At 42.2% G+C, this 27077-nt stretch overlaps 1 protein-coding gene across 4 annotated transcripts in view; it reads left to right on the top strand.

Moving 5' to 3' along the window:
- Window positions 1–27077, top strand: part of gabra3 (gamma-aminobutyric acid type A receptor subunit alpha3) — a 79542-nt gene that overhangs the window by 2894 nt on the left and 49571 nt on the right. For all 4 annotated transcript variants that reach the window (XM_035626803.2, XM_035626804.2, XM_035626805.2 and 1 more), the window contains exon 2: window positions 22365–22471. In XM_035626803.2, the coding sequence (XP_035482696.1) occupies window positions 22386–22471 (86 nt within the window). In that variant the 5' untranslated portion in view covers window positions 22365–22385. The remainder of the gene's footprint in view (window positions 1–22364; window positions 22472–27077) is intronic.

The following is a 27077-nucleotide window of genomic DNA, read 5'->3' as shown; positions in this document are numbered from 1 at the left end:
GCGGTAAAATCACAAGAGCCCTTTAAGTATGTTGGAGCCTCGACTATGATCATGTCAGTCATGACCAAGGAGCTTTGAGGGGAAATTTACAGCTCGGCTCCACATGGCCAAAGATGATGAGAAGCGGAACAAGGCAGGAGGAGGATGAGGAGGCTGCGCGGGGTTAATGCAGTCGGGGGGAGAAATGCGGACACACGTACTTCACTTGTCTAGCACAACCAAAACATAATTTTCAGTGGAGCAATTGAATATTTTAAGGTTGAGGAGCACTCCCACATTACGTAGAATCTCTCAACATACTCACTGCCTGCACAAATTTAACTTACCTCCTTCAGTACCTCATTATTTCCCCATTCATGTGCAGGCGAGGAGGAAGATTAATCACTGAAGCTCCGTTCACATAGGAATAATGTTACTTCTAAACGCCCACTGATTCATGCCACTGATTTATGATCATTTTCTGTGTTTGTCACTGGTCTGAAGCCTTTGCTAATTTTGCTGCCATAACTGTAATTTGATACATAAACATCCCACAAACCAACGACTTGTAGCACTGATTCTGGCAAGAGACAGAGGAGTCCTGAAAAACAATGTTCCCGTGTGAACGCGCAGCCCGGTGCTATATCTGCTCGCCGAAAGTGCAGGGAACACTTCCGACAAGTACATTGTGAGCACAGCAAATCATCGACTATTGTCTGATGAACGACTCTTCGAGCCCATTGCCACAGTCGCGTGGTGCCTCGTTCAAATTGTTGGCTACTTGCCAAAAAAACTGATTTTGTTTCTTGTGGGGTTAGAGAAATTTTGATTTGTGCAACATTTGCATCCTGTCTATAAAACCTGTGCTTAACATCACCACCTTTTGTTTGTCGATCTGTCTACTATGAAGGAAGGAAAAGATGAGGATACAGAATCAGGTTACAGAATCAGGTCCTAAAAACTAGAGAAAAAGCCAGAAAATCATAGATCCCAATGGGCATTTAATGCTTCCCATACACTAGATGACTTTGAGAAGACTTTTAAGAGACTCAAATTTGACACCCTAAAGACAATGTGTCATTAGTCACAGAGTTTCTAGTCGCAGTCTAGGATTTTGCAAAGACTGGGGATCTTGCTGGGTCACTATCTACAAGACTGCAACTAGATGCACCTTTTTAGATTGTTTCCTATCATGCTCCTAGTGGAAGTTTACAGGAAGAGAAATTTTGTGAACACTGGAGAAGAATCAGCAGCTTTTAGCCACAGGTGCCCTGGTGTGTGCAATGGTTTGTACAGAAAAAAAGCCAACAAAAAAAAGAGAAGGCTTCACAGAATGTGGCAACGAGGGGAATACACGCTCCGGTGAAGCTCATGGACACTCCGGTGAAGCTTAGAACGCCGCAGTTTCAAAACTACCTGGTTGGGCTGTCCCCGTTCACGCAGCCGGGCAGTTTTGAAAATGCGGCGTTCGAGGCTTCACCGGAGTCTCCATGCGATGTTGCAGCGTGTATTCCCCTGCACGCTTTTCTGCTTCCTGTTTGGTTCTGGAGAGAGCTCACCTATTGGTTGTTGACAATGTTCACGTCACTATCTGCGTGAGCCAAGTCTAAAAACATACGATGATATGAGACACGGTTAATTTTATTTGGAGCGTCGAGACGAGAAAAAGACTTAAAACAGCTCGGATCATCAGCTTACACCAAACGATCGAAAGGACGGGAGGGCGCCTCAACTCAGGCAAAATTGTCATGATTATATACTGACATTGGAAATTTGATCTGCGACAGTGAAATCGCTTGAAAGTCATTTGGCATAAGGCCGGCATAAATGGCAAATTGAAGATATTTACAGTATATAAAGATTCTAGTCTTATTGAGCACTCAAAGTCACATTCACCCATTCACACACTTTCATACAGCACTGCTATTGACCTTGCTTTTACATGTTACATTCATACACTGTCGGAAGAGCCGTCAGAGGCAATTTATGTTTAAGTGTCTTGCCAAAGGACACAACGGCGCGCGGACCAGGGGAAGCTGGGATCAAACCGCCAACCTTCGGGTTAGTGGACGACCGATTCTACCTCCTGAGCCACACAAAGTAAAGCTTTTCAGTTTGGGGCAACTATAAAATCAGTAGATATTTTTGGAATAAAGCAGTCTCTACAATATTTTGATTCAGTAGTTTTTAAATAAGCTGAGTTCACACACAAGGTAAAGGTTGTAGAAAATATAACGCCCAATTGATTCTTTTTAATTATTACCTACTCTCCTAAAACCGCTTGTCGCTCAGTTTAAAGTGACCTTTCAGGTCAGTTAGACGTGCTGGTCAAAATCTCTGAAGTGTCAGAATCGTCCCCGGCGCCTAAAGCCTCATATCAGGACAGTTTGTCATGGAGAGGAGTCTCGCATTCAAGACGTGAAATGGTGTCGACGAAAGATCGATGCCAAATATGAAACTGTAAAACCTTCCAGAACTGGCCCAGTCATGCATCGACCTGATTGACTGGCATTGAAAAGGAATTAGAGCATTAAATATTGGACTTTTGATTGAGGCCGGCAGAAGACTGAGAGGTATTTTAAGGCTTTTCAAGTCAAAGACAGTTAGCGGTCAGATTTTGTGCCTGATCCAGGGAAGTTAAGAAATGTCGCTCGAAAGTTATTGCCAAAGACAGCGGGTGCCAATTTTGGGAACGGATGTTGCATGGCAAAAAAATTGCAGTGGAGTGTGCTGTGGCGTGCTTCTGGTGTTTTTGATTGCAAAGGCACATGGTGAGAGACAAATTAAACCTTTACATGTTAAACCCCCTCTACGTGATAACCTGGTGTTTTTGGGCTTAAGATATGGAGAGGGGTGCAGAGTGGCTCCTGCAATGTCAAGATGAGAGAGACCTTAATTGTCTGATAATTCTTTTTTAATGGACCCCTGTCACAATTGTCCTGAGGGCGTCACAATCTTCGACACCAATTATTTTCGCCGCATCAAGTGGGAAACTGTGGAATGTGAAAAAAAGATAACCGGCCAGTGCGAGGCGTGCAGTAGCACGCATGTTCTTGTAGTTATTTTGCAACAGCCTGGTGCTCACCGCACAATATGTAATCAAGAAAAACAATGAGCACTGTCTGTGTGTGTGTGTGAGATCCTGCGGTGGCAGCATGCAATGAATCTTTTTAAAATTCAATTGCAGTTTTGACATATTCCCCACCGAGTGGCCATCTGCTCCCATCATAGTGCAAAATCATAAAAGCAAAAATAATCAACATGCAAGAGCATGGACAAATTCTAACGGTACACCCTGACACAGAAGCGGCGTCTCTTGGGTTTGTGATGTTAACTGATGTGGCTTTTCTTCTTTTTCTTATCCATCAAGACATTTCCTCTCACTGGGAAGACACTGGCCATAAGATAACACCATTTTGATCATTTAAAGGTCCAGTGTGTAGGATTTATTGGCGCCTTGCGGTGATATTGCAGTTGCAACCAACTGCCGACATCACCACTCTCTTTACCCGCATGACCTTCAGGTAACATGAAAAACCATGAAAGGGCCTCTCTAGAGCCAGTGCTTGGTTTGTCCATTCTGGGCTACTGTAGACGGCAGTCTAACACAGTGGACTCTTTGGTCGAGGGTCCAGTCCTGATAAAGTAATGAAGGGCTAATCAAAAGCTAATTAAAAACTTTTTCTTAATCACCTGATTCTTAGTTTCAGCTGATTATAAACTAATGAAAACATAATTATGAATGGTATAGATATCTCATTTCAACCAATAGATGCCTCTCAATCCTACACGCCGGGCCTCTCAGTAGAGAATATCCAGCATTAATTCCAGTCTGAGTTTCTCACTTCTGCTTTCCTTTCATTCCTCATATGAAAATGAATGAAATGTCGTTGAGTCTGGGACTGTTAGTCAGAAGAAAAAACAAGCAATTTGAAGATGTCACCTTGGGATTTAGGAAAATTATGACAGACATTTGTCAGAATGTTTTTGACATTTTAATGACTGAACAATTAATCAAGAGAATACTCAGCAGATATATAAAAAAGGTAATAAAAGTAATATAGTAAGTAGGTGATAAAAGTTTTGCTGCAGTGGACAATAAAGTCAGATCCTTCGTTGCAGTAGGAGGTTCATAGTTTGAGCCATGTTGGGAAAGTCTTCATTACATTGTCATCCAGCGAGTTCATTATATACTATTTTATGACATCCTTTGCACAGGACTGTAATATTTCTGCACAGAACTCAACAGCTGCCGTCTCTGCACTGAGACCATGTTGTCTCAGCCTCATTTTTATTGCACCTAACCTATTTACATTTTTTCCCACATAAATTATTTAACATCAGCATTTCATTGCCATACTTAAAGGCAGAACAGGTTTGATGATATCTATAGAAGTATATACTTAAAATGCAGGAGGGGGAAATTACAGTTTAAATTATAGAATAAATTGTTCCTGTCAAGAAGAGGAACCGTCAGATTGCTGGCATCTGCCACAGGAAATCTTTAAGTCAAGGTTAAAATGACTGACTAACCTTACTGCCTCTATAAACAGGAGAAGCCATGCGGATAACAAATGCAAAATCCCGAGGTCAGACACGGCAGCAGGGATGGAAGAAAAATAAACATCCAAGAAGATAAAAAAAATAGCTCAAGAGCCCTGACAGTAACGGCATGGTCACCGCTCATCTTTAACCTTGGCAGGGAAACTGTCAGCAGGCTCCCATGTGAGGATTTCGGGGGCGAGGATTCCAGACTTAAGAGACAAGTTGGGGCCGGGGTCATGCTATGAGAACCGAAAACATTGGCAGCTCTCGAAATCAATAATAAGACAGCGAGAGGTGAGAAGATGCCCGAGCGGGGAAGGTGTGATCCTCTGCCTTTGCTTTTGAAAGCCTCACTGCAGCATTTCTGGACACACTGTAGCAGAGTGCTGTCGTCACAGTGAGCACTGTAAACCGTAACGTTTGTGGCTTCTCCAGATGATTTCATGATCTCTCAACTATGAAACATTCAAAATTAATGGGGCTAATGTGGTTTTGTCAGGTGGTCTGACCTAATCACAAGCACTTTTATCACTTATGACATTTAGACCATAAACGTGCATTGTGGCCGCAATATGTCCCAACTAAATATCATTTATATATCTATCACAGCATCCTGCACTAATGCATTAAAACACACCTGTATAATAGCAATTTTTTTAATTGATTACTAATCGATTACTAAATTAATCGCCAACTATATTGATGAATATTTTCTGGTTTCTTTTTCCCTCTGTGACAGTAAATTAAATATCTTCTTGGGGTTCGGGAATACACGCTCGACATTGTTCACCATTTTATGGACCAAACAGCTAATCGATTAATAGAGAAAATCCAGAGTGAAACTGATCGTTAGTTGCAGCCCTACTGTAAAAGACCTTGGCAGCAGGCGTGGGGCATACCAGTAAACACTGATCCAACGTAATCCCAAATGGGCCACGCAAAGACTTTCATACAAACTCAAATGTGTTCTGTACACAAATGGCACTCCAATCAGTGCAGTATCACTTTGTCCCTGTGTCTGCTCAATAGTCTGGAGTTTTAAAAATTAAAAAAAGAGGATGGTCTGTATAAGCTTTTGAAGTGCGCAAATGTAAAAAAGCAAACCACAGCGAAGTCACAACTACCAGTCAGACAAAAGGCAGAAAGAAATACTTTTTTTCTCTCTTTGCAATCAGCAGGGATGCCACCCTATTGTCACGGAGCTGGACAGCCAGACCTTAGTTTTGCCGGGATGCATATCCATGAACTTCACGAAACACACGCGGGGACAAGTCTGTCGGACACTGACACCCACCTTGAACGAGTTTGACTGCATGCCAAGAATGTGAACGCGGTTCTGTGCGAGGACAGGATGACTTGCAGCAGTGACTGTCCCCTTGTAAAACCTGTCACAGGTTAACCTTGGAGAACGTGGCCTCTTCCGGTTCTCCACTAAAGTATATGCGTGGGACGATAGGAGGCAGCGGTTCGATAATATGATACATTGTCTTTCAGTGAAAGGAAATTGATGATTTTATGACACATGATTCTGTTTTCTCTTTCCATTATCTCTGGTTGTTTCTGATCATCTCAGTTGACCCACCGTTAGCTATAGGTCTGGTCGGACAGTCACTCACCCGCCCCGTCTCTGCAGGCTATTTTAAACCATCCAGTCAATCAAAGTCGCTACTCTTTGCTAGTTATATATCCTAGGTTTAGATGCAGAATGCTAGTAGATTGCTCTCAAATTCCAGGCATTTCCAGTGAGGTCAGTTTAATCATTAATCATTGATCATGATTAAATTAATTATTCAAATTTACCAGGTCTCAATTATGGATGAAGAAAGAAAGAAAGAAAGAAGAAGAAAAAGAGAAAACGAACTTCATAGAATCTGTTGTTGGGAGTTTTACGGGTCTTGAGGTCTCATCAAAGAAAGAGAATTAGAAATAAATAATTTGTACCTATGGTGGCCAATTATAAACAGAATGACAAACTATGAATCAGTTTGCATGAAAAACTGTAAACTTTAATTTAACAATCTTGACCCGTATGTTCCTGATGACTGAATGTTCTTCACTTTGTGTATTTCCACTATAGAGCGAGACAATGACCGCCCACTTTTTTCACGGCTCCCGTTCCGGTGAACTGAATTTCTCATTAATTTGCTCTATTGACATTTCATAAAATCAACATATAAAGAGTTTTAAGCCTGGAACCAAGCCAATAAGCTATGAGATGAATCGTTACCATGTAAAAAAAGGCAAAGGTGCAAGACTGTGTACGTAATTATCGAGTCAAGGAACTACTCGTCCCATAAACCATTACAAATGCTATTCCAATGACTTCCAACCGACAGTTTAGCTTCTTCTTGAATTCAATCTTCATCATCATCATCATCATTACTGTGTTTTATTTACTGACAAGAGTCTTGCAGCTTGTGCTTTGTTTGTATAACGGCCGTAGAGTTCAGTGGTAGCAGCGGGGGTACCAGTAACTCATGCTGCGTTCCATTACATCTCGGAACTCGGTGTTTGGATCTTAGAAGTCGGGGGTTGGTGGGGTTCCTCCGACCCTCAGAGTCGGAATTCTGACTTGACAAGCTGTTCGAGTTGCAATCTCCGACTTGGAGCAACCCTGACGCCCGAGCATTAACATATAAGCACCTATGCCATTTTGGATTATCTGGCTCTCGGAACGTCCTTGAACCGGGAGTGTCGGGCATCTATTGAATCTGTTGTTGTCCTACAATATATTGCTGAGACTGAAGTCAAGGTTGAATGATGTCAAACAGCAGTGCCAGCGCGTGTGATGATGAGTAGCAGTATGCCTGTTCCGTGCTGTAGAGTCTATATGATGGAACGCTGAGCCCTCTGCAGACGCCCGCAGGTGTTGTAGTCATATGCTCAATTCATGTTCAGCTACCTCAAATGCCCTTTCCTTCCAAAATCCAAGGCTTGATTCTACATATTGTGAGCCTGCACTTTGTGTACATATTCTCTGAAATATATATGGTGGCTATACTTCATATCCATCTGCTATTTAAGTCTAGTTTGCCACAGTCTCCGACTGCAAACAAATTAGAGTCTGTGAGGCTGCTCAGATTGGTAACCGGAGAAACACTCATCAGTGTGTGTGTGTGTGTGTGTGTGTGTGTGTGTGTGTGTGTGTGTGTGTGTGTGTGTGTGTGTGTGTGTGCCGACTGCAGAAGCACTGGAGCTTATCAGCCACACACTCTAGCCGTTGCTTGAAACAGAGTAGCGTGAACGAAGCTTAACTGAATCTCGCACAGCCCAGCTGCAGTGGGGCACACATGTTGTTGTTGTCGCCGTGTTCATCACAGCCTCTGCCCCAACCAGCAAACTCCACCGGAGTGATACGTTTCTGCACCAGCAGCCGGAGCCGCTTTGATCCCCAGAATCACCGTCACCACAGCCTGTCAGCGCTGCACAGGCTGACAGACTGTGGTGACTGTGATTCCGCAGCAGCAGCCCACACAGCGCACTCGGAATTATGTCACACTTGCCACAGTTAGACGGATGCAGCCACGGTCCGAGCGGCCAGCTGCAGCGGCGCTTTCTGTGTGCGCCGCGTATCTAGCCATGGCTGCATCCAGTGTTGCACTCTGCCTTGCTGCGTTCAGCATCGCTCCCGCCAGAGACGTGCTTACCTCAGCCACAATCAGTCATGCTCACTGGAGTGCTGCACAGCCTGAGCAGCTGGCGCTGTACGCTACATGAGACCAAGCAGCCATAGTTGGGAGTCACACTTGCCAGAGGCGGCCTCACAGCTGCCATCACTCACTAAGTGGGATCTTACCGGCCCCACAAAAAGCCCCAGTAAGCGGCTCCTCCACAAAGACTCGCGGCGGGACCCGGAGCTGATCACAGGCCCCGTTCAAAGTCGCTCCCACCTCATCCCGTTGGAAGGAACGGTGATTATTACCTAGACCGGGTGGAAAGGTATCTCCGAAAGGGTGGAGGATAATGGAAAAGCTATGAATGTATTTATGTGCATTTACTGACATTCACAGATACAATTTGAATATATCTCCTATCATCTGGCGTGAAATAACGAGACGGTAATGAAATGTGATGTGATCTGGGATTCACATTTGCGGTGTACGGTCTTCTTTGATGCATAGTACCTGCTCTGGAGATAAGATTCGATTTTCCTTGGAAGCTTTCTTGTGTTTCAGGCAAAACCACCATCAGTAATATCCTTCTGTGTTACATGGGGGGGGGGGGGCTATGGCATACACACCCACATAAATTGTGAATGACCTGTTTAAAATTCAGCCAAATTTTAATATTTCTATGATATATAGACATCTGCAATAACATATTTGACATTGGCTCACCTTAATCAGTGGCTTCTTTTTCTCTAATTAAAAAATATATATATCTTAGAGTAACTTTAAAGAAAATGCATTATTCCCACATTTGCACTTTTTCAGTCAGGTGTTTCTTACTTTGTTTTTTTAGGTTGTGCTGGACCTTATGCCATCTGTGACACATTCAGATTTTTTTCCCCACAATGTTGCTAACATCTGTGTCATGCTGGACGTGAGCCGTCCTGCGGCAACAGAGGGATTCCCCCCAGAAATTTTTTTTTTTTTAAAAAAGGCTGTTGCTTTTGAAAGCAGCCATGTGGTTAAACAGTATTACACAATCCTTACAGTACTGGACAGGATACAAAAATATATTCAACACAGTTTCTGGCTAAGTGCTAAAGACCATAGAGCTTCAAGGTGAACCACAGCGTAGATGTTTTTGATTTATGGTTTAAATTATTCTGCTGGGCCAGTCTAGTGCATGTGCTGAACTCTGCTGCTCTTTGTATGGTTATTACCAGAGAGTGGAACCTTGCATTCCAATTACTGTTGGGCTATATAGCTGTCATTTATGTTAGTAATGACCATGGCTCCTCTATCCACTGATACGCCAGCCTGCCTGTGAAGACTTTGCCTGTTAGTGTGATCGATAGCTTCTGATCAAGCCGCCACAGATTCTTAAGTTGGATAGATTCAGTGACGTTGAAAAAAGGCCATAAAAAAAATCAAATATGTGCAAATTTACTGTGCTATGCGAGCTCTAAATTGATTTTCTAATGTGCATACCAGTCTTTATCAACATTTACCTTGAGGTATACACCAACATGTGATTGACCCACGACCCAAAGGAAAATCCACCAAGACCTAGCTTTGATGACTCAACAAAATGATTCAGGACATGGGCAACTCTGCTGTCATGTAGCTTTACTTTAAGTTTAGAATTAAACATATCAATAAGTGGATGTCAGTCTTAAAAAAAGACATAGCAAGACAGTCTAAAACTGAACGTGTAGATGCTGAAACTTGTGCGCCGAGGCTGGTTCTGGAGGAATAGTCGAGGGATGGCCTCATGACAATTCCCCCTGAGGGAGAGATGAGTGTCTGCACCAAATGTCATGGGAATCCATTTTGTCGCTGTTGAGATATTTCACTCAAAATCACAAATGACAACCCCTTGCTGGCACTAGAGGAAATGCTAGGGGATCACCAAACCCATTTGGATACATCATCGGGGGCACATGAATGTCTATGCAGAATCCATAGACATTTGAATCCATCAAATTAATGTTGCGTTATTACACTGGATGAGTAAAAATTGTCAATAGCCCGCTGTAAATCAAAAGGCTTCATCCTGTCTCCACAAACATTTAATGGAAATTCAGGCAATTGTCAATGAGACATTTCAGCCTGGACCAAAGTGTCAGACTGACAGACATTGGAAACTATAAGACCACACCGCCAGCATGAAGAAAGTGATGCGCATGAAGGAGCGACAACGAATAAACGTAACAGAGAACACCTGACATGTTCATGCACAGACCCATCTTCCTTACATTCGCGAAATAAAGTGATAAATGGTGCATTTGATTAATGGGAATGACACGGACGTCCCATTGGAGGATAAACGTCCCATCCCATGTTCTTGCAGTGGGGTGTCTTTACTCTGAGAGACACCACCAGACTCAACAGACAAGATAAAGGTAGATAGATGTTGGATATATATTTAATTTTTAGATTTTTGTGGCACAATAAAACTCAAGTTGGTTTTGATGTACTGTGCTACTAATGTACTGATGTATTACTTTCTACCATTTCAGACCAACCAGTTGGGGCCATTCAGTCCTCAACCATTTGGTGAAGCCCATTTATTGACTATAAAAAAGGACTACAAACTTATGCGGGAGAGATGTCCCCGACAGTACATTAAATTAATGGTTAATTAGAACAAGATATTGATTTCAGAGAGGATGGGTGAAGCAGTTGAAAAAAAGTTTAATATCGCCTGAACACCCCCGAGTGACATGGATGGTTAATCTCATTAATAAAACTAGGCAGTGAAAAGTTTAAATCGGCGCGCGGCTGCTCCTGGGCTCGACTGGAGATGTCTTCTTAGCAATATACTCGCTACTAAATATAAAAAATGAACAAGAATGTGCAAAGTGATTATTCCTCGCTTCTTGCCTTGATGCCAGTGTTTCTCGAGGAGACAAAGTTGATGGAGTGGTAAGTGAACGTCTCACGTAGTGGACAACACTCTTTGTTCGTTGTCGAGTGATGGATAGACTCTCTCAATAAATGACTTAAATGGCAGATAATCTGAGCATTTAATATCATCATTTGAATTATTATTTCATTTGGAAGAGACTCGTTAGAATTTTAAAATGCGTCTCACGTGTGTAACTGGTGACATTTCTTTTGTTAAAAGTTTCACCAATATTAAGTTTCCATCTTAGGCCAATTTTAAGCCAATTGTTTTTTTTCTACTTGTTTTAAACCGACTTTCTTCTGGATCGTATGTTAAAGATTACGCTGGCTCCAACTTGTATACTCAAACTAACAATGAGAAGCGTTATGGGGCCAACCGACCCCTGCTGGCCTAAAACAGCCCACCGAGTCAAAACTTAACTGTTGCAACAATCACACACTGGTGAGATAAAATATGATTTTCAAAATGAATGAATTGAACAATCAGCAGTTTGATGATAAAACAATTACTGCCACGCAAACAAGTGGAACATGCTGTTACCGATGAATAATACAGGCGCCCTCAGGGTCAATTAGAGGGGTGCATCATCAATTCAAATGTGATTCCTCAGGTTTACACCAGTCTGATTTGAACAAAGGCTGGAGGAATAGTGTAGTTTTGCACAGGGTCCACTGTGGCCCGGTCCCATGAGGCTTTTACACTTCATCTCACACAGTTTGCCTGGTCTACCTTCCAAATGTGCACCTCACTACTCCATCTCAATTCCTTCCTACTGCCACTGGCACAGTATTGCAATGCTTTGTCTATTAGATGCATTTTCTCGACACACTCATTTGTATTCCCATCGCATCTTCGCCGGCTTTAGGTTACTGACCTGCAATATCATTCCCCGCGCACATCCGGGCTGAGTCAACGTCACAGTGAACTAATTGGCTAAATATGTGACTCTGCAGAGGCCGAGAGAGGAGAAGCTATTTTAAAAGTCTGACAATGTTCTGCTTTAGTTATTATGCCTCATCTCCTGTATAACTTTAAAAGTCACTGTCACATTAGATGTAATCCAACTCCAACATCCCTGCTCTTATGATTTCATCTGAAAGATCTCCTTTGCCCCTCACTGTGATAATTTACTGTTAATTCAAACTCAAACACTTCCCTCTGCAGGAATGTTTACAGCCGCAGATGTTGCCAGCCAACTTCCAACTCCCACTATGATAAAACAGGTTTCAAAGCTGCAGCACATGAACATGAACCGAACTTGTTACTTTTACAGCTGCAGGTCACATTTATTCACTGCAGTGTGTGCACAGCAGCTAACATCTCTAACCAAAAATGCGTTCTCCCCTGTAATCCCCCGTTACATGGAGACACTGCTATTGCCGTTCACGGTCACAGGTTCTGTTCAAGGTTGCATGTTTGTCACAACACAGGATCTCCACCTTAATGGAAATCCACCATCGGTGCTGGGCCAGAATTCCAAACGGTTGTCCTTCCCCACCCGTCTCGCTGTGAGACAGTTTGGTTGCCCCGTCTAATGGGCAAAGACTTTGTTCCAGCTCTAATCATAATCCATTGAGGAGATGCAGAACTTGTCACCGTCTGAACAGAGATATTAATTTCCCTCCATGTGGGGCCCCGGTCTGCTGGCCATGTAATGCTATCAGCTTTGAAGGAATCTTGTCTGGTTGAGCCTTACACAAATCTGCTGTCTGACACCAATTTTCTCTTGCTTAGAATTTACTGGGATGCTGATGGCGCTGGGAGGAAACGCCATCTCTTTGGTTTAGATTAGAGCCCGACCGATATGGACTTCTGCGGGCCGATGCCGATATTAGGGAGTACAAGTTTTGCGATACATCGGCCGATCTATACGATATACATATTAATCTGTCAATGATTCCTAAGATGCTGTTATCAAACCTTTATGAGAAAAAAATTTAATTGAGGCTAGATATTTTAGTTTAACCATAAACTTCATAAATAACTAGAAAATAGAAAGAAAACGCAAATACCACCATTACATATAGAACTTGAATTAGGAAAATAAACTTCATTTATTTAATGTAAAATATAAACATAAATGCAATTTTTTTTTCTGCATTGTTTATTCTGTACATTAAATGATTTCAGATCGGTAAAGATAAGCACTGAAACCGATATATCTGTGGAAGGCGAATATCGTCCAACTGATATATCGGTCGGGCTCTAGTTTAGATGACCCTGTTACTGTAATCTGTGGGTTACATGTAAATGAATAGTCTGTAAATGATAATTTATTTGTTTTTCTACCTGCACTTAATAATCTAAAATCATAATAAACATTAAGTACGTAACCCCCAGGAAATAAATGCTGCTGTTTCAGTGTGAACCACTGTGCTCTCTCGATGGCGATGGCCAAGTTGAGTTTTTTGCTTTAACTTATCATCTAGTAGATGTTGATTGCACAATGTAATGACTGTAGAATAATGACACCATCAGCATTTAGATTGCTTCCCTTTAAGTGTGAAATACATCTTGTCTTAGAACTACTGCTAATGATGCTATTGTTCTTTTTCTTTTTTTAAAATTCAATAATGATAGCGAGGCTGCATTAGCGGAGAATCACTTGAGCTTGATGATTTTACTCCCATTCACATGTAGGGCATTCGCGCGCTCTACTATAAAGGAAGCAGTTAAACCGTTCGCATGACTTTGTATTTCTTACAGTAATTGCTCACGTGTGGCCAATTCTCTTTGCTCCCCCTTATGTGAAACTCCGCAATCTGAGAGGGAAATATAAAGATGCATGAGCAAAGGATAAACAGTGCGGGTCTGCAGTCAGCATTGTTCATCGAGGCGATGGATTGCACACAGTGTGACCAGACCTGAGGTGATACGTGTGCACAGGTGGTGAGTGCTGGAAAAGGTATTGCTCTTCACCAGGAGTCCCTGATGAACTCTGACAGATTTTGCCTACGGGGCAGGTGCCCTGTCCCTGGTTTCAGCTGCTTTACCATGTTGTTTGTATTTGTTAATTTTGGCTGTAGTGACTAGTTGTAAGGGTCACACTGATTTACATGATGATTCTATTTATCTGACGAGATCTCTTCCTCCCAGCAACAAAATGAGTATTGTTACAGGGACAACTGCCCCATTACACTAAGTTTATAATCATGTGTGATTTCTAGTAGGGAAACAAACGCAGGGATTTTTTCTCAGTAACACTCTTCAAATGAGAATTATTTTGAGAATTAGAACTGATCGGGACCCGTGAATAATTAATGGCAAGTATTCTGTGACTAATGGTTTGCGCTCTTTAAAGATGTGGACTGTCTTTAATCATCAAGATTATCGTGTCAACACTGTTCATCGAGCTCTGTTGGCGCCAGGGTCTGAGAACGCCCTCCAGTCGTTTTCCGTATTGTACGCTTTGCAGATTTGATAAATGCTTATCAAATAATGTAGATTCAGCAGTATCTATAGAGAATAACCCCGCTGTGCTCGGGTGCGGGTTGCAAACACACTCAGCCGGGTAAACATAATGCAGGAGATCGTGCTCATCTGCAACCTGACAGGTGTGAACTGTTGATTTCTGCTTATAGAAATAATGAATCAAGGTGTTAACCCAATCGTCTTTATTCAGACACAGAAGGGACCGTTCGATCCAGCGAACAGTGACTGGATTCTGCTCTCTCACTTTTACATGTGAAAGGTGAAAAACATGAAAAATGGGTTGTAATAGATCATGCAGGCCAAGGCGCAGCAAGACATCATGGTGTTAAGGAAACCAAGGTGACGTGGATCTGTATGAACATCACATGAGCTGCAGGAGTTTGCACTTCTCTGCCGTTTGGGCTACACTTTCATCACATCGTCTCTACTCTGTTGTTGCACAGCCCTGATGAGAGGTTAAGCCCTGGAAAGTGTTGCCTTGTCAAGTTTCAAGTCGTAGTGGTCGCCTGTCACACGCGCACGCACCTAGACCCCATTCTTGTGTGTTAGAGTTTACATTTCATCTTTTGAAGAAAAGAGAAGGGCGTGAGCTACTTTCTTCTATCAAAATACAAACGTTTAAAGGATGTGACAGAGTTTTGCTTTTAACCACTTGGGCGTCATTTTGGAAACCAGATTTCTATTATTCCCCCTCAACCGTCATCTACATTTACATACACACACACACACAAACACACAGAGTGAAAAGTCCAAATCTGTCTTTGTAAAAATAACTCCCATCTGGTATGATTTTTAAATTTAATTTCTTTATGCTAATAAAACAACTCCAGCGCATGCTTGGGTTTCGCACAGTTTCCCCCCCCCTGTGAACGTGCAGTCAGAGGAGAGTAAGCTTCAAAGTAGCTTACAGTACATTTTGGCCACACCAGCAAGTGAGCGACCTTATTATTTTGACTGCCAAGTTCAACATTTATAAAGGTCGCTTCATCCTTAATTCAAGGAGATTGATTATATTTAGATTTGATTAAACTGGACCATCAGGGCCACTTGGGCTGTTGTATGCTTCCTTTCAGCGACTTGTTTGTATACTTAACATTATGCTGGGTATTAATTCGATGAGAATGGGCACAGCGAGAAGAAAAATTGACAGCATGAAATGTATCTTTCCTCCGACCCCAAAACAGCAACATCTTATTGTCATGCGGTGCCGTGTTGATAATGGATCCACGCTCCTCTCATTACGTGTCAGCGAGGAACAAAACCAAAATCTTGACAAATGATCACCGCTGTAATGTAATCGTGACGAGCCCCAGCGGAAGCTGTGTTGCCCGGCAGCCCATTGGATTGATTGTTTGGGTAGTGGTGCAGCGTATAATGATCACAACAATGCACATGGTCCATGGTCCCACGAAACAGAGAGAAAACTTGTCCTCCCTCATTAGAGGTCCACCTGTGTTTCCTGAGCAGAGCGCCATCGACAGCAGCGGTTCCAGATAAAACCCAATAAGGTGAACTCATCGACAACACGTCTGAAAAATTGATATCAATCGGGACTATAAATGCTAACGCTATGAATTATATCAGAGTGCATCAGTCAAAGACATTGCCACTATTTTCACACACTTTACAAGTCAGTTTTTAAGGTGGTTTGGTCAATTTTGTGCACTTTTCCTTGTTGTTTCAGAAGCTTGACATCACATTTAATCGCAACTTTTAGCTTAGCATTTGAAATGAATCCATTGACTTAGCCATTTGTTTCATTTATCTCGTTTCTTTGAGACAGGGCTAACTACTCCAAGCTTTTATCCTTTACTTTTAGCCAAAAATTTCAACCGTGTGTCCGTCCCCCTCACTTTTAGCTATTCCAATTATTTATCCAGTACCCTCACTTTTAGCAAACCAATCAATTATTTATCCATGAGCTTTAATTTGAGCTATTTCAAGTATCTGTTACTTTGAGCTATTTCTCATCGAATGTCACCGTCTGTCTATTTCATTCATACATTAGCTAACCAAATATTATAAGAATAAAAAGGGCTTGTTCATAACCTTCGGTCTTTCAGCTGTTTATCACTTTTTAATTTTTTATCCCTGGTTGGGATCCACTGATCCATATTACATTTTCAACTGAATTCCAGCCTCAATTGATAGTATTTATTACTGTTTCAGCGAAGCTCTTAAAATTATCCCTCCTCACATGTATATAACCTACGTGTTGTGTCCTCCTTTTTTTATACACTCAAATTTAATTATGAGTTTTTACCAAAGTTAAAAGGGCATGAGTTTGTGATGCACGACGAAGCCTCTTGTCAGTAGGACAACATAAAAGTTGTAATAAAGATGATGTTAGTTTGAAATCATGCAAGGTAGGGTTTTCTAGATGGGGCCTAAAATAATGTGTTTCGCACTAATATTTCCAAAAAAAGTGAGTTTGTGTTGAAATCCTTTCATGCATATAGTTCAATAGAAAACTGCAAAGATCACTGGCCGGTGCTCAGTGCATGACCGTCACATCAAAACCAAGAGTGAATGGATTAAGGGCTATTTTTAGTTAACAGCCACTTGGATTACATGGCTATAGCTGTGTCCTAAATTCAACAGTTACTGCAGTCGACAGTGTTTATTGGCTGATGAGGGTTTTTTGGGGGGCCGTTTCCGAGGAGCACATTAAACACACCGGTGGCATTTATCTTCGCACCATGAAACTGTGTAATTTAACGATTAACAGTGAAACTATAAACATAGGCAAGAAACAGAATAGCCTCCAACCGACATGAGTTTGACATCTCCCACGGAGGGGAACAAGGGCCTTCCGCTTCGCATTTTAACACTTACTTTGTGTATTGTTCGGCAAATCACTCAGCGAAGTTGTTCCGTCACGTTATTCAGCTAATTTGAATAAAAGGCATTTACAGCCTTCGATTTTTATCAACCGATTGCATTAGTCATTGCATATGCTTTTTTTTTTCCCCAGACAGAAAAATAAAAACAAAAGACAGAATTGAAAAACGTTAGAAGAGAAGGAAGGGGGGGAGGGCTTAGGTCTTCTGTCACCTTAGGCAAGCTATTTTTAATTTGCCAACAAAAGCACCGTGTCTTTTTTTTTCCTTTCATTCTTGTTTTGTGTTGGAAGCACAATCGGAGCCCCAGGGACAACTGAGCCCCCGGTTTGTATGACAGGTATTGGTAAGTCTGGTGCAGAATTGTAGACAGCGGCCGGCAGCCAGTTGTTTAACGCCTGTTTGTTGTTATTTTTATGGAAAAGGATTTGTTAGTACTTGTGAGTGTGCTGTCTGGTCGAGACAGCCTCCCCGATGATTTTTCATGATGATGATTGCTCTAATTGGTGCTTGTGTCGAGGAAACATGAACTGAATCAACAGAACAGAACTGAGATCATATAGATGGGGTTCATAGACTAAGTAATGAGAATGACTTTTTTTTTAATCTTTGCTGTTTGTGTTTACTGAGCACATTATTATTAAAGTCCACCAGTATCTGTGCTGTGTCTCTGTAATGAGAACTCATCCTTCCTTTCAACTCACTCTAATGATTCCCAGTGTTGAAACTCCACAGTGCTGGGGCGAAGACCAATCAACGTATATTTTTTTTTAAAGATTTGTTCACACAAAATGGACATTTAGAGTCTTAGAAAATGACGCAATCGCAATGATGATCCCCATGTAAGTGGTAGTGACTCGAATAGGTGGCAATATGTCCCGGAAATTAGTAATGCAATTTGCAGACAGACATTATGAGACAAGGAAATGATACCTCCATCTCCAGAGGGCATACTGCAGTTCTTAATGGGGAACATAAAATCTTAAAATAATGGATAACTATCCGGGATTCATTCTAACAAAGGGTTTACATAATGTACAGGAAGAAAAGAAAGGAATGACCTAATATATAATATGCAAAAAGAACTGCAGTCTTCCGGTTTCTGTTTTAGCAGCATTTATCGAGCTTGGTGACATCGGTTTAATTCGACACAGTCTGGGACTCGGCCTGCCCTTGAGCATGGCATCTGTTCAAAGGGAGATTTTGCTCTTCGTGTGGCCACTGAAGAAAGCATTTGGGGTGTTTTGGGGTGAATGCATGAATAACAAACTGTGCATTCTAGTTGAGATATCCAGTTGAGGTTGATCACTTTCAGAGCACATTTTACTTCCTGGGACCATCAGGATATTGGTCCCATGTTACAGAAGCAAACACACCGTAGTGTTCCTCAGTCAAAGGGGGTTGACTGGCCTGATGGATGTTTTATTTATGGCAAGGAGGACTCAGTCACAGGTCAAGAGCGTTGACTGTAAAACATCTGTACATCAATAACATCTCATGGCTCCTCGGATTTACAATCCAGGATGACAATGCATAGCGATTCTTGTCACATCCGCTGTAGGTGTATTGATTAAAATTGTGAACATGTCTCATATATTTACTGGGAAAAAACTACCAGAATAAATTATTGCAGATTTACATTTTTCTATAAGCTTGATCAGTCACTGCGAGCGATAGAGCCCACATCATGAGCAGTGTTTGGAAACATGCATGCGGAGCTGCACACAGTACTCGGTGACCATCTTAGTATTAGGAATAAGTAGGGGTGTGTGATATTAAATTGTGCGATATTACTCTTCGAGGTGATAAGTTGTCTCGCGGACTAGTGTCCAGCCGGAGCCGGGATTGATGTCTGTGTTTGAAAGCATAGAAGATGCACCGTGCCGGGGACGTTTCGTTTTTGTGAATGAAACGTTGAAAGGCCAGACGATGCTGACAAATGCCTTTGCACCTCCACTTCCACAGTCAAGCGATAGAACCACGGCAATAACGAGAGAGATCGGCGTTTTCATTGCAGCTGATATGAGGCCAGTCACCGTAGTGGAAAACTCCTCCACACAGGACACGAAGTACAACATTCCGTCACGTGCACATTTTGCCCGCACAGTGATCCCGAAACTCAACAAAGAATCCGCTTCAATTAGAAGCTAGAAGCTCACGCATAGTTCATGCAGTTTAAGGTCAGTTCGGTTTGTGGCTAAATCTTTTCCTGTGCTTGTATATTGTTCAGTTTTTTTACTGCATATGATGATTCATACTCAGAAAGAAGAACTGAAGTGACAATAACATTCATTACCAAGTTAATTAGTTAAAACATTTCAAAATGCGCCTGCATTGTTTTGCAATTTGGGACTTTCAGTCACAGCGTCTCGCACTTACCACTGTCGCACCCCACGATAATTTAGGTGACAAACTGCAAAGGAATCTGCAGCCCTAGGTGATCACACATCAGAAATTTTAAAATAATTGGCTCTTAATTAAAACGTCCTTGGCTCACATGCCTCACCGCCAGTCTCAAGACTTATGGCTCTTCATTTAACTCAGCCACGATCAATATTAAGACGGCTTCTGTGAAGCGTTTTTCCTCTCTGAGCCATCAGAAATGTGCCTTACTTTGTGCCGAGCAATATTAGCTCAGCGTCCCATTTGAACGTTACGTCGAAGTGTGTCCTCATATGCATGTATTTGTTTACTCCCCGTGCGATGATCAGTGTTGCACAGTAACACAAAGAGCACACAGTTTCCCCCCTGAGGAAAGTGTTTGATCTTGTCTCCGCGCGGTGCAATAAAGCAGGGCTGAATCTCACAAGAGCACAATGGAAGCCTTTCAAGTACGACGCAGCTGCTACACGTGTGTACGCTCGAGTGGCCACGCAAGTGTCGTCCCTCAGTCGTTTGCAGACATTTGGCTTCCTCTCCGTCATCGTGCTGTTTTGTTCTGTTGTTCCTTTTTTTTTTTCGAGGCTGCATTCAATAGCAGACGTGCCAATTTCTGAGTGCATGTATTTTTAATGAGAGGTCATTTAATCTCTCTGTAAACTGCCAGTATGCAACCTCCACATAATAATTACCAGCAATTACAGCGTCAGAAAAAAATTCAATATCTAGAGAGTGCAGAAGCAAAGAACAAGGGAACCGTGTTCTGCTGTATAATGTTTGTTTCAGAGCCTAATATGTATTCAGTTGTTTTTGGTTTGGGGGTATTTAGATGAGTTGTTTAATATTTAATGTATTCGGTTTGTGTGACACTAGAGGCATTCCTTATGCCCATGTCTGTGATGGTAATAGTTAGAGGTATATACTATAATGTATAGAGCTTGTATAAAAAAACTCCTGATTAGGGGACGGTGGCTGAACGTCACAGCAGATTAAGAAAAAAACCTTGACTTAGAGGGAAATAATACCCCTCCCCAATTTCTCATAATAATATACCTGTATTGAACTCCCTTAACAAAACAACTAAAAAATGAAAAGCATACTGTGACATCATGAGTTTCGACTCCCCCAAACGAAGTCAGGTTAACCGAGAGCGGAGGACGAAACGTCATCATGCGGCTGAAGCGGTTGTTTCTGAACATCAGAGCATGTGAACCTTTTCAAGTAATAACCCAAATTAAAATGATGAACCTGAATATGAGCATAATATGTCTCCTTTAAAGACATACAATCTGGCACAAACATTTATGGGTCATTTTTTGGCTTTTTGCTTCCATCCGTTCACCAAGTTGTGGAAATCCATTCAGTAGTTTTTGCATCATCCTTCTGACAAACAAACCAACCAACAAACAAACAAACAAAAGGACAGGGATGAAAACATTACCTCCTTGCCAGAGGAGATGAAACATTAATTTTCACAACATGTGTCACCACCCCCTCAAAAAACCCCACCTTAGAAATAAAATTAGCAACTGACAAAATTGTAAGACATAAAGATTTTGCATCCCATCTACCAAATATTCCAGCCGCTCTTGTTTGTGAGTCCAGAGCAACTGAATGAACAAAAATGACCACTACTTGAATCTGCGAGTGAGTGAACCGGGCACAGGCACCGGCTCTGTGGTGGCTCACAGGCTCAAGCCCCACCCGGGGCCTACTGTACATAATGAAACTGAATACGAATTAGATCTGATGCCTTGCCTAATGCGGGAACTATTTGTCACAAATTAAAACAAAAATTCTGTGACTTGCATAACCAGGCATGTTAACTCGGCTTGTCACCCGGAGACTCTGACTGGACTGTGCACCAAACAGAGCCCTGAGAAATATTATAATCAGGGCTAATTACCGTCAGAGAACGATACAGGTCTACTACCGCTCACTGGCGTGCAGGTGAGACCTGCTGTGTTTGGGGCTGCTCTATCCATAAGCTCTGGTATTCCGTTGAATGTGATATAGTTTTGTGATTCATATCGATGAAGGGTCGAGTGTCTCTTGTTAGCTGTGGAAGGGCTGATGATGAAATGTGCGTCTTCAAGCACACTGACTGGATAAAATGCATGTGTGGTACAGACCATTGTATTGGCTATGGACAGATTTCTGCAATTCTGCTCTGTTTTAATGCAGAATAACTGTATAGTCTGGTAAAAAAAAAATCACTCCCATCATTACCAATATTTATTTTTGTGTGTCTTGTGAATTTCACAATCGGAAATGTTTAATTGTGATGAGAAAAATACTAATACACAGTCAAAACTGCTGTCCCCCCTTGTCTAAGGTTAAAAAAAAAATTTGAAACCACAGATGTTTTGAAAATGACTTAGACATAAACCACCTTCGGGTTCATGTCACTTGACAAGAAAGATACAATATGACACGTTTGACAGCCACATGCTTCAAGGTGTAAAAAAGAATGTCACAAAGATATAAACCAGACAAAGAGTAGGCGAGTTGAGCAGGGCAATCTTTGCGGTTTGAATGAACAATTAGCTTCTTCAATGTGTTGATCCTATGATCTCCATCAACTCAGTGTTACTATAAACATATTAAGATCAGTTGTGTCAATCCACATACAGTACGAGCGGCTAGTTGTTAACTCTTCTGTTGTTTCTGCAGGAGTCTCCCATTCAAACTGATATGGCTGGTGCACTTTGGAAACCCAAATCGCTGGACTCGGGCTTGTGGATCTTTCTCCTGCTCCTCACCCTCCTTTCTCACGCCAGGTACTGCAAACACACGGTATCTCACCACCTCCCCGTGTCCCTCGACCTCAGCCGGATGTTTACCGTCTTCCCTCCTCTCAACCCCATTTCGTTCCCTCAAACCCCCGTCTCTGCCGTTGATGATGTGCTTTGTATTATACCTGCATTAATCAGGCTTACCGCTGCGGCAGACACTGTAATCTAAGCACTGGAAGGAAAGGTTCATCTATATTGCAAGCAGAGGAAAAGATAGACTTGTTTTTGTTATTACACAGCGAGACGGTCCTAGCTGTAGCTGTCAGTCTATCAAAACAAATAACCATACCTCGGAAAATGGTCTGGCCACGAACAACAAAACAAGAAATGCAGGATTGCAAAGAAAACCTGTAGCATTGACTCAAGTACATAACATCCTTTGTGTTTTCTCCTGCACTCGCAATAGATAGTTTTTTTACATTGAAGGACTTCCTGGTCAGCTCCGCGAATTTCATTTTTGTTGTACGGGGATTAAAACAGAACCCGTGGCACCTTGTTCTACATTAGGCCTCCTCCTCCCATCTCCTCTGCACCAGTCTAAATTTCACTGACTGGTGAATTAATTTGCATTGTGCAGCACACCACTACTATGAGCATTCACAGCGTTTTCACTCCTGCATCCCGTGCACATTTTTCAGTCCGTGTGTTTAGGAGTCAGCAAAAAACAGGAGCTCCAGCATGTCGAGGAGTCTTTCTAATCGCACTCCTCCCGATTTCCCGACGAAGAGATTGCACAGGTTGCCGTGTTGGCATTGTTGATAAGGTAGGATGTTGTGGCGGGGTGACGCGGTGGACGGCGGCGTGTAAATCACTTTCAAGACTTTGCACGCATGGAAAGGGCTCACTGAACCTGGTGGAAAGAAGACATGGGGAAGGACATCAGGAGAGTATGTCTGGGATTAGCCCAGTTTGCCTCGCCATGGTGCCACTTTGTTCTGCCTGCTTATTAGGAGCACGCAACGCTTGTAATTACGTATATTAAATAGACATGTTTAGCCAGGAGAAGGCGCAGGCCAAACCTGGAAAGAAATCTGCAAGTACCTTACCGTCTGTTCCTTTTTAATTCAACAACATAGTTTTGATCGTTCAATTAGACAATTTAGGGACAAACATGCCGTTTGACACCTCAAGCCACTTGCAGTAATCTTGAACACCATTGGTCTGGGGCAGGTTTTCACGGTTTAGGGTAGAACTCCTCGTTCCAGTGAAAGGAAATCCTAATGCTTCAGCACACACTGATGTTTTAGCCACTCAATTTGCTTCCCACTTTATCGCAACAGCTTGTGAAAGACCATTCTCTGTTTCAAAGCACAAAGTCAGTAAAGAAGTTGTTTCACCAGCTTGGTGACTTGACTGAACCTTGACCTCGCACCCATCCAACGCCTTTGGGATGAAGTGAGACTTCAAATGGTCCGTTGTAATTATACTCTCCTAAATTGAATGTAAACAATAAATAATGTCCCCTAAATTTGAACAGACAGTTAATATTGCGAATTAAAAAAGTGATAGCCCTATCATCCAACATCAGTGGCCGGCCTCACTGATGCTGCTGAACCAGAGCAACACCTGCAGCCACATGCCTATATTCTGCGGGGCCTATTGTAGGAGCATTCAAAGGACGTGGGATGTTTAGGTCCCCATGTTTACTGTATCTCAATATGGCTAGTGTACAATCGTCTGTGAAAAAAACACGGGTCTCCAAGGGCCCGAGTGGAAGGGCTGCGTAGAGGGAGAGATGGTGAACGGTAATTTGCATCGAAATTTGACCTCACAACTCTGTCATATCTGAATGCACACAGACATATTTTTAGGTGAAGAGCGACTTACACTTCCCAAGCGTACAGTATAAATAAGATGCACCTTATGACACGGGCCCGAGAATAATCAAGCATCAAAATAAACCAGCGATAGTTGTCGGTGCATCCATGGGTACACACTGTGACAAAGAACTGCTCATTGCTCATTCAGCATACTTCTAATGGAACCAGTTGGCCACAATGTAAACAAATATAGGTTAAACAACAGGGTTCGAGCTAATCACTGCCGACTTTGAAAACACAATTTTTTAATTCACACACAAAATATGTAACCACAGGAGATAAATGTAATTTCGACCCCATTTAAGACCCCCCCCCCCCCCCCTCCATCATCAGTGACAAAACCACTGTCCCAACTCTAACTTTCACCTTGTCAAATAAAAGACAAGTTATTTAATATATTCATCATTAAAACGTCGGAAAAAAAAATACTGGCAGACTGACCTTGGTTTGATTATTCAACATGTAAAAGAAGATTGACGGCAGAATTATTGACATTGGTATTCTGGATGTTAATGAATGAAAATATGGAAAATCATTAGACGAGATGAGAGCAGCAGTTAACAATGGAAATGTAGGGAGTGTTGACATATTCAGGGACGGGAACAAAATGTCAGAGCGCTCTTCTCTAGCAGGGCTCAGTCAGTTCATTATGCATGGACCTAAGACGGCAAGTGACAAGGATTTTCACAAATGTAAATTTGAGACATGTTGTGGTGCACATATGCCAAGGCCTTGCACAGCAGTTTTTTCTTACCTAACTTGTAATTCAGGCCTTACATTAGTAGGAAAGACGTTTGTATTTGTTGCCTCTTGATAAATCCAAAACAAAAGAGGAAATTTGCATCTGAAGGTCCATCAAAGATTCTAGTTGCTGAAGTTTGGAAATAGGAACGTTGGTGTGCTCTTGCTCCCATGATGTCTTGGTATCAGCAGAGCGGTTTCTCTCCGGGAGCTGCCACCTCACCGATGCTATCGGGAGGCTCCAAATCGGCTTTACTACAGCTGAGGCAGGAGACTTTCTTAATGGATTAAGGTGTAACAGACAAATCCTCTATATAAGGGTCTGTCATTCCACACACCGCCAAATTTCCTCATTTCCTGGCACACTGAAAGTCGAGGCATGATTAAGCTGTTATTCCCAACAATCCCATGTATTACATGTAAATGAGGCGGCTGTGTTTGTTTTTTTATCCGGCGAATGCCGTTCATTCCCTCGGCTAGCCTTCCCCTTCCAAGCCCCGCATTCCCACTCGCCAGTCAACACTTAACAAGTTTGGACAGTCAGGCCATCTTGTTGTCTATTGTGTTTGTTTTCTTTTGCCAAGCCGCCCAGCTGACGTGGCACATAATCAATAGCTATAAGCGTGAGAGTGCTATATGTACACTTGGCCAATGGATTGGCTCTTAAGTTGCCCGGCCTCTAATCACTTTCTCACCCCGTCCTCACATGAATTATTCACAGCGTAGAAGGGGGGCATCATTTTGAGATGTGACCTGGTCAACAGATAACATTTTGTTTCTGTAGTGTTGTCAAGGTTAATGTGTCACAGGTCCGGACGAGGGTAATGTATTCATGGCCGAGCCACTTTGCTGATTGAATGAGCAGAGAAGAATGTCAATGGTTCACTGGGCGTAACCAATGTTAAATCAGGAATGTTAAGGTTACTATATGCCCTCTGCTTTTGACTATTGGCAACAAAACAACAATAACCGTACATGCTTTTAATGAAAAATTATTTTAATTAAGTGACCCCTCAGTTATTTACAGCAAACCCATATTCACATTACAATTGGGCAAAGAGCGGCAAGGCTGATCAATAACTGTTATATGCGTCAACGGTGTAAATAAAAGTGGATATGTCGAAGTCATCACAATGCTCCCGTTTGTTCTGTAGACTGCGGAATATCTGCCTCAGCTATTGCGGATCGTAGCATAAAACTATAACTGATGAGCGACTTTTTCATATTTTTTTATTCTTTTTTCTAATTACCAGGAGATTTTCTGTCAATATACTGTATATATAGTAACTGGTTAGTCTAGTAACTAACTCACAGCTGCTTTTTTTCCTTCATTTCCTAGAGGACCTGCAGACTAGTTGAAAAAACGACTGGAGATATCTCGCTAGTAGCAACGGCAGTGTCATGTGTGAATCCAGTGTTTCCCCACCAGCCAAAATTCTTTAAAACTTACCATTGAGCTGTTCCCTAATGAGTTTTGAGTTTCGGGCAATTTCCTATTAATATAGCAAGCATGTGGTCAATGGTCTTCAAAGTAACCATTAGTGGACATCCCCTGCAGGCATGAATCAAACTGAAACAGGAATGGATTTCCCAGGAGGCCTCGGCACAGCTGTAAACTGAACAGACCACTCAGTTCTGGAAATACACAAATACTGTCTGATGCCGCCTCACTCTGTGAAATCATTAGGTCAAAGTGTGTTTTGTTGTTGTTTTAAGATAGTCCGAGTAGTATCTCTGTGTAGTTGTTTTTTATGTCGGTTGTTTCTTGCTTTTCCTCGAGGAAATGACCCCGATTCACTTCACATTGATGCATTGTCTGCAAAACACAATCGTTTCAGTACATCCCGTATTCTTTGCCACCAGCAACATCCACCCCCGACTTCCTCTGAAGAGGAATCCGAGTCTGAAGCAAAGCTGTGGATAAACACGCCGCTCAATACAGATTAAAATCCATAAACCTACAGTAACACTGCCTTGGAATGTGTTGCACAAACTGCCTCAAATGGTTGTGAACAGGGTTTGTTATGGTA

This window comes from Scophthalmus maximus, chromosome 2 (genome assembly GCF_022379125.1).
Source record: "Scophthalmus maximus strain ysfricsl-2021 chromosome 2, ASM2237912v1, whole genome shotgun sequence".
Lineage (NCBI taxonomy): Eukaryota > Metazoa > Chordata > Actinopteri > Pleuronectiformes > Scophthalmidae > Scophthalmus > Scophthalmus maximus.
The sequence above is the reverse complement of the archived record's forward strand: the minus strand, read 5'-3'. Positions and strand labels throughout refer to the sequence as shown.